Raw genomic sequence first — 7,900 nt, 5'->3', positions numbered from 1 at the left:
CTATTGGGCCAGGGATTTAGCTCAGTGGTTCCACCGCCTGCCTTGCAAGCGGGAAGTCCCGAGTTCGATTCCCGATACCAAAAAAAAAATTCTACCTTCCACACAGCCTGGTTGAGGGCTATGCGCCCCCCCCCCCCATCCCTGGTCGCACTCCGGGCCGCCCCTTTCCTTGGCTAGACTGGCCAGAAGTGCACAAGCGCATTGGAGCAAAATTAAATGGGCGGGCGAGCTGGGCGCCATGTTGGTAAAGGGCAGCGACCGGGGCTTCTGTACGTCATCAGTCTGCGCCTTGGTCGGGCACTCGACGGTTCGGATCGCTTCTGAAGTAGTGGCCACGGCGCGACCTGCGGAGGGGCTTGATGGGGGAGGCGGCCGTGGCCGTGGGCCCTTGTCCCCTGCGCGAGGACAGCTTCACGCGCTTCTCGTCGCAGAGCAATGTGTACGGTCTGGCCGGCGGCGCCAACGGGCGCGGGGAGCTGCTGGCCGCCACCCTTAAAGGCAAAGTGCTCGGCTTCCGCTACCAAGACCTCCGGCAGAAAATCCGGCCCGTGGCCAAGGAGCTGCAGTTCAACTATATCCCCGGTGCGTGGCGCCATGGAGCCGGGGTGGGGGTGGATCATGGAACGAGGTGTTGAGAAGGCCTATGAGGCAGTGATCATCATGATGGGAGATTGGGATCGAGTGATTGAACAGAGTCAAGGCTGATAGTCACTGGGGTCAGGGGACAGGAATAATAGAGGCCTGAAAGTGTTTAGGGTTCAGTAATCCTCAAGCATAAACATAAGTGTCTGGCGTGGTGGTGCACGCCTGTAATCCCAGCTGCCTGAAATGCTGAGGCAGGAGGATCACAAATTTGAGCCCATCCTGGGCAACCTAGCAGCTTAACAAGACCTTGTCTCAAAATAAGACATAAAAAAAGGTCTGGGGATGTAGCTCAGTGCGAAGGCCCTGGGTTCAACCCCCAGTACCATAAAAAAAAGGGAAGGGAGATCCTGGTAGCTATTGGTTACAGGTGATGATGCTGCTGCTCGCTGATCAGAGGTTGCCATGTGGGGTACCAGACGTCTCAAAACGTGAATTTTGAATTGTCCCCTCCCAGTGGATGCAGAAATTGTCTCCATCGACACCTTCAACAAGTCGCCCCCAAAGCGGGGCCTAGTAGTGGGGATCACGTTCATCAAGGTACTGAGGACACCTTCCACTCACCCATGCCCTCCTCCCTACACTTGGGGTGAGTCCCACCAGCCTGCCTCAGAACCCTGTTGCTGCCCCTGAGGCCACTATCCTTCTGCAGGATTCAGGGGACAAGGCCAGCCCCTTCCTTAACATTTACTGTGACTACGAGCCTGGCTCTGAGTACAACCTGGACTCCATCGCCCGTGAGTGTGACCTGGGGCTGGAGGGTGGGAGCAGGGCCTGGCAGGTGCCAGTGGCCCATCCACCTGTGTCGCCCTGCAGAGAGCTGCCTGAACCTGGAGCTCCAATTCACGCCTTTCCAGCTGTGCCATGCAGAGTGAGTGCTTCTCAGACCCCTTCTTACACTGGGACTCAGTTCCCCATCTGGAAAATAAAGGGGTTGCACTAGACCAGGGATTGAAAACTAGGACAGCTGTAGGGGCCAGAGAGGTGATAGGAAAGGGAAGCTCCCAGTGCAGTAGCACAGAGAGCATGGGGTGAGAGTGCGGAGCACTGTAGCAGATGGGAGACCACACCTGCCCGTAGTCAACAGGTTCTGTTGTTCCTTTTTTTTGAGACATAGTCTCACTGTGTAGCCCAGGCTGGCCTCGAACTCATGGCAATCCTCCTGCCTCAGCCTCCTGAGGGCAGGAAATACAGGCATGTGCCACTGCTCCTTTTTAGAGTATTGTGCTTCTAGAGTGAGAGTGGCCCAGACAGCCTGGGGACCACCATCTTGTCATCTCCAAAGCAGATAATTTGAGTGAGTTCATTGAACACTTGTGTGCTAGTTGATTCTGACATTCCCAGATCCGGAGATGCTGAGTTTCTTTTATTCTGTTTGTTGGTTGGTTTTGTTTTTTGGGACGGGGTCTTGCTGTGTAGTCCTGGGCCTCAAACTGGCAGCGATCCTCCTGCCTCAGCCTCCCAAGTGCTGGGATTACAAGTGTGCACCACCACACCCACCTGAGTTTTGTAGCGTTATAAGCTCTAAGACTCCAAGATTTGAATGTTCTATAATTCTACAGAAGCCAGTGTCTTTTGAGATTCTATATAAGGTCCTGCCATTCTCCTACTGCACAGAGATAGAGTAAGGAACATCTAGAAGCCTGAAGTTCTCAAATCTCAAAATATGTGGCTTTCATTCCAGAGCTTGTATGACACTGATGGTCTGACGGAGCAAAGTTGGCAGACTTGGGGCGAGGGCCACAAAATCTTTCTTTCTTTTTTTTTTTTTTTTTTTAGTATTTCACCCATTTTATTTTTTTTCACAAAATCTTTCTATAAAGGCCCAGGTAATAAATATTATTAAATATTAGGCTTTGAGAGCCAGACAGCCCCTAGCACACTTACTTAACTCTCCCACTGTAGCAAGAAAGCAGCCACTGACCCTGTAAATGCATGTATTCCAGTAAAACTTTATTTACAAGGAGCTGGGGTATAGCTCAGTGGTAGAGTGCTTGCTTACCATGTGCAAGGTCCCGGCTTCAATCCTCAGAACTTAAGAAAAACTTTGCTCATAAAAATGGTCAGTGAAACCAGGGATGGTGGTACATACCTGTAATCCCAGCACTCTGGGAGGCTGAGTCAGGAAGATCACAAGTTCAAGTCCAGCCTGGGCAATTTAGGGATTAGTGAGACCCTGTCTCAAAAAAAAAAAAATTACAAATTTTACAAAATGGCTAGGGATGTGGCTCCATGCAGAGACCCTGGTTTCAGTCCCCAGTACCAAAAGAAAAGAAGGAAGGGAGGGAGGGAGGCAGGCAGGCAGTTGGATTTGGGCTGCAGGTCCTAGGCCGCCAACCTATGGTCTAGCAGATGAGAGTCCTAAAAGTGGAGATTGTAATCCACTAATGTCGCAGGTGCTAGGATTGGGGTGTTCCACTGTCCTGAGTCATCCATGTCCATGATGGCAATTTCCAGAAGTTCCAGTCTTAAAGGAGACAAAACAGAACTTGCAGAATGCTGGGTCCCGGGTTAATGAGGTCCTCGCATGCTGAGGTTCTAGCAGGAGGGTCGAGCATGCCGAGTTTCTGTGGCACTGATGGGGGTAGCTCCTCGAGCCCAGGAGTCTGAGGGCTCCCACCAGTTGTATTTCAGGGAGCCAGGGTCCTAAGGAGCTCAAGTCTGAGATTCTCACACTGGATCTACTGTTGGAATCCCAGAGTGCTGGGGTTCTTGCAGGCAAGAATTTTTGCAGGAGAAATTTCTAAAACACACTCCGGTTCTTCCACATCCTTGATGTCTCTGCTTTCAGAGTCCAGGTTGGGGATCAGCTGGAGACCGTGTTTCTCCTGAGCGGGAATGACCCGGCCATTCATCTCTACAAGGAGGTGAGACTCGGCACACCCCTGCCAGGGGTCGCATGGGCTGGCATTCGGGCACAAGCCTGAGGCTGGCAGCTGACTCGAGGGGCTCGGGATGGGTTTCGTTCCCCAGAATGAGGGGCTGCATCAGTTTGAGGAACAGCCTGTGGAAAACCTCTTCCCAGAGCTCACAAACCTGAGCAGCAGGTAGGAGAGGCCCTCAAAGAGGCCGGGGGACCAGGGCTGTGACCTCGGAGAACTCAGGCTGTGAGGTCCCAGGGCTCCAGGGAGGGGCGGATGCTCCTGAGAAAGCACAGGTGTGGGGCTGAGACTCTGTCATGGCCTCTGCCTGTCCCTCTGTCTGCCCATCCACCCTCCTGCCAGTGTCCTCTGGCTGGACGTCCACAACCTCCCCGGCACGTCACGTCGCCTCTCAGCCCTGGGCTGTCAGAGTGGTTATGTCCGCGTCGCCCACGTGGACCAGCAGCGCCGAGGTGAGGGCCAGGCCTGGAGCTGGGGTGGGGAGCCGGAAGCTGGGAGCAGGGCAGGGCCCTGAGTCCTGGGTCTCTACACAGAGGTCTTGCAGATGTGGACGGTCCTGCAGGATGGCCCCATCTCCCGCGTGATCCTGTTCAGCCTCGAGGCCCCTGACCGTGAGTCCTGGGCCCTGGAGTCAAACTTCTGCCTTTCCCTCTGTGGCCTGACCCTCACTCCTCACAGAGTGACTTTCTCTGCTCCCCACTCTGGCCTCCTCACTCCCATGGGCTGACCGCTGCCCAGCACTTGGGCCCCTGGGGTTGCTGCTTCCTGTGCCTGTGGGTCTCTTACCGGATCGCCTTTGATCTGATCTCTGCTCCCTAACTACGCTCCATCTTCTGTCCCTTAGGTTGTTCTTTACTCTTATTTCTCCCCCTGGGTTTTATTCCCCAGCCCTCGCTCTGCGGTCTAACCTCTAATCCTCCCTGTGTGGCACAACTTCCAAACTTCTCCCTGAGATATGGCCTGCATTCCTCCTACTAGCGGGGAAGTGGGGACGAGGAGGAGCCTGGAAGCCGTCCCCTCAAGCCCGTGCCCTCCCCGTTCGCATCTCATCTGCAGAGGCCAAGGACAGGCCACGGCAGGAGGAGTACAGCGTGCTTGTGGCCAGCATGGTGGAGCCAGCCGTGGTGTACCGGTGAGGGACTGGGCCGAAGCTGGCGTTTGTGTGCCGTGCGCCGTTAACCTTGTGGTTCTGGGCAGGAAATCCCTCTGGGTGAGGTCCCTCAGAGGTGGGCAGGTAAAGATGTTTGTGACCCTGGCAGGGGGCCAGATGTATTTAAGTCTGGATTTCGGGAAGGCCCAGAGGACTTGGAACATCGGCCAGTTCCCATGGTATAAATGTTCCCAGCATGGTAGATTTTGAGCCACCAACGCGATGGCAGAAGAGCCATCAGAAAATGTTCCCTTCACTCTTGTGAGCCAGCACCAGCCAGCTCTGGGGACAGTGGAGACGTCCAAGCTGGGGTCGAGCTCACCGTGATCCCCAGGGGGTGTCTGTGTCCAGGCTGGGGACAAGGGGATCCCCAGGAAGAACAGTGTACTGTCCACTTGGGAGAGAGGTGGCCCAGCCCCCAGGGGTGGATGAACAGGCCTGAGATGAACAGTGTGGGTGACCAGGCTGACCCTTTGCTGGGACCACGAGTCTATGCATTTTGGAGGCGAGGGAGCCCAGGGTTCAGGAGGAACGATGCATTTAGGGCCGAGGAGGGCGGCGGCACGGGTAACCCGTTCACGTCGCCCTGAGTCTGTCCTCAGTCTCCCTGTGGCACTGGAAACCCTCAGGGACCTGCTGAACCGGGGCCTTGAGGACCAACTTCTCCTGCCCGCCAGTGACCAATTTGACAGTGTCCTCTGTGGCCTGGTCACCGATGTGGACTTGGATGGACGGCCGGAAGTCCTGGTGGCCACCTATGGACAGGTGCGCTGGAGGGATGCGTCCTCCACACCCACCCATGTCCTTGTGCTGACCCCGTCATCCTGCGTGACCTTGACCCTTCACCCCTGCAGGAGCTGCTCTGCTATAAGTACTGTGGCCCGGAGTCGGGGCGCCCGGAGGCCAAGCATGGCTTCTGCCTGCTGTGGCAGCGGAGCTTCTCCAGCCCCCTGCTGGCCATGGCGCACGTGGACCTGACCGGCGACGGGCTGCAGGAGCTGGCTGTGGTCTCCCTGAAGGGGGTGCACATCCTGCAGGTACCTAAGGAGCCCAGGCAGCCCTGTGCCCCCTGCTCCAGTGGGGTCTAGGGAGGAAGCGAAGGAGCCAGGCCCAGAGATGGGCAGAGGGTCCTGGCAGAGGCCACTTCTAGCTCCCAGGGTGGGTGGAGCACCCGCTGGTGAAGGAAATTTAGAGGCTACATCTGTTAACTCCCACCCCAGGTCCTCCCTCAGCCTCCCCAAATCCCACTTGTCATTCTGCTCTCAGACTTGTGATCTTCCTGCCTCAGATCCCAAGTAGCCAAGTTACAGACACGCGCTGCCATGCTGGCCTTACAGCGTACTTCTTACCTTTCCCTCCAAGTCCAACCCCCAGCCCTTCCTCCTCAGCCAGTTTGCAACTTTCTGCTGAGTCTAACCTGGGGCCCTTCTACTTTGATCTGACCTCTCAAATTTCTATTAAGGTCCAGCCTTTCGCTGTACTCTAACTTCTGAGCCTCCCCCAGCAGGCTGGGGGCTGTGATTCCATTCCGGTGGTCCAGGTCCAGCCTGACACCCTCCAGTGCAGTTTCCCCTCTGCTTGCTGCAGCCTCACCGCCGACCCTTCCCACCACGGCCCATGCTTGCTTCCTCATTCTCTCTGACCTGACTCCAGGATTCTTTTTGGTGTAGTCTAACCTGGGATCTTCCGCTGGGGCTTCACCTTTGCTGCTACACTGCCCTAGTCTTTGCATGGGCCTATCCCTACACTCCAGTCCTCAGGAGGGGGGAGAAAGGTTAGACCCCAGAGGAGAGGCTCGAGGTTAGACCCTGGTGTCACTTTAGTCCCCACCCCACCCCTGGGGTCTGTCCTCATCCTCTCAGGTGGGAACCTCGCTCCCCTCACCTCCCCTCGCTGTGTAATCTCTCAGCTTGCTCCATCTCTCCCCTTCCGCTGACATCCAGGCTCAGTCTCTCACTTTGGGGCTGGGCTGTGACCCCACACAAGCTCTGTCCAGGCCTTCACCCTGTCTCAGGGACCCTTCCCATCCCACACCACGCTCTGCTCTCTGCCCTCCAACCTCCGCCGAGCTCCTGGCTTGGGGTGTCCAACTCCAGACCAGCCTGCTTGCCCTGTACCCCTCGCCCTGCCTCACCTGGCTCCTCTTCCTCTTGTTCCCCACAGCACAGCCTGATCCAGGCCTCTGAGCTCGTCCTGACCCGGCTTCAGCGCCAAGTGGAGCAGAAGAGACAGCAGTCACAGGGACCCGGGGTCAGTGTGGGTCCGGGGCCTGGCGAGACCACAGCCTCCTGACCACTTCCCCACTCCCTCCAACTGTTGGTGGGGATCAGTGTCCCCAAGGAGGGGGTACTCCCCCCAGACCCAACCCACTCCCCTGTGTCTCCATGCCCCTCGTTCCAAATGGAACGGTTCCACCCAGCCCGCTCCATCCCTGTGAGTATTGGCCGGATGATAATTATTTGTGTCCACGGAACAAAGGACTCAGCTGTTTCCATGCTTTGGTTCAAAACACTTGTTGAGCACCTGCCGTGTGCCGGGTTCTGTGTTGGATGCTAGAGTCGCCCAGAAGAATGGGGGGAGGAGGACTGAGGGAACCCAGGAACAGGAGAGAGGTGAGATCCCCAGTAGGCCTCAGGAGGGAAGTGAGGTGAGGCCGCTGTGACTGGACGGGTGAGGGAAGGCTCTCCAGTTAGACCCCAGCACGTGATATGAGGGCAGATGCTAGCGGAGAGCTTGGTGGAGAAGTTAGTAAAAATTACTGTGGTTAGATCTGGGCAGTGGGGGCTGGTGGGACCCAGGATGTCCGGGCTGGGAAGGGGCGAGCTTAGACCTCATCTGAAAAGCCCAGAACGGTGGGGAGCCAGGGAGTGGACCAGACTGATTTCCCCAGCCTGCAGCTATAGGAACTGCCCACTCCCATGGTCGCTTCTCTGGAACTGGAGGGACTCAGAGGCCTGCATCTCAGGGACCGGTGGAAGGGGGGAGTGACAGAAGTCTTGTCCTCCCCCTCCACAAGCCAGGAATAGAATCCGGGTCAGCAGGGTTGGGGAGCGCTTGCTGAGCAGGATCCGGGCTGGGGGCAGGGCTGGGGGCGGGGTGATGCCTGCTTCCTGACCGCAGGGCTGGGGGCCCAGGGTCATCCGGCCACGTGTCTGCCTCTCACCTGCTGCCGCCATGGAAGTCTGACCACCCGCCCTGACGGTGAAGCCCCAGCCCCCCTTCTTGA

At 56.9% G+C, this 7,900-nt stretch overlaps 1 protein-coding gene across 4 annotated transcripts; it reads left to right on the top strand.

The window, feature by feature from the left end:
• The first annotated feature begins 270 nt into the window (after window positions 1-270).
• Window positions 271-7,198, top strand: Kptn (kaptin, actin binding protein). Of its 4 annotated transcripts, none has more exons than XM_021245978.2 (12): window positions 271-582; window positions 1,100-1,182; window positions 1,295-1,379; window positions 1,459-1,513; window positions 3,434-3,509; window positions 3,616-3,689; window positions 3,867-3,976; window positions 4,058-4,135; window positions 4,503-4,656; window positions 5,277-5,439; window positions 5,529-5,711; window positions 6,838-7,198. In XM_021245978.2, exons 1-12 carry the CDS (start codon window positions 360-362, stop codon window positions 6,964-6,966), a joined length of 1,413 nt encoding a protein of 470 aa, XP_021101637.1. In that variant the 5' UTR covers window positions 271-359; the 3' UTR covers window positions 6,967-7,198. The 4 variants fall into 4 exon arrangements, with proteins under 4 accessions (XP_021101637.1, XP_004867102.1, XP_021101638.1 ...); XM_004867045.4 differs by having other exon boundaries at window positions 273-582; window positions 4,581-4,656; XM_021245979.2 differs by having other exon boundaries at window positions 273-582; window positions 5,304-5,439.
• Window positions 7,199-7,900: the final 702 nt, after the last annotated feature.

Source organism: Heterocephalus glaber, unplaced genomic scaffold (genome assembly GCF_053883595.1).
Source record: "Heterocephalus glaber isolate CG9 unplaced genomic scaffold, H.glaber_assembly_v1.0 deba00001744, whole genome shotgun sequence".
NCBI classification, from domain to species: Eukaryota; Metazoa; Chordata; class Mammalia; order Rodentia; family Bathyergidae; genus Heterocephalus; species Heterocephalus glaber.
This window is presented reverse-complemented; position numbering and strand designations above follow the sequence as displayed.

What these genes read in the sequence shown, in the direction of transcription:
- Kptn (XM_021245978.2), top strand. Translation starts at nt 360, where the DNA reads ATGGGGGAGGCGGCCGTGGCCGTGGGCCCTTGTCCCCTGCGCGAGGAC. An exon ending in CTCACAAACCTGAGCAGCAG is followed by an intron (nt 3,690 to 3,866) that starts GTAGGAGAGGCC and finishes CCCTCCTGCCAG; the next exon opens with TGTCCTCTGGCTGGACGTCC. An exon ending in CGTGGACCAGCAGCGCCGAG is followed by an intron (nt 3,977 to 4,057) that starts GTGAGGGCCAGG and finishes GTCTCTACACAG; the next exon opens with AGGTCTTGCAGATGTGGACG.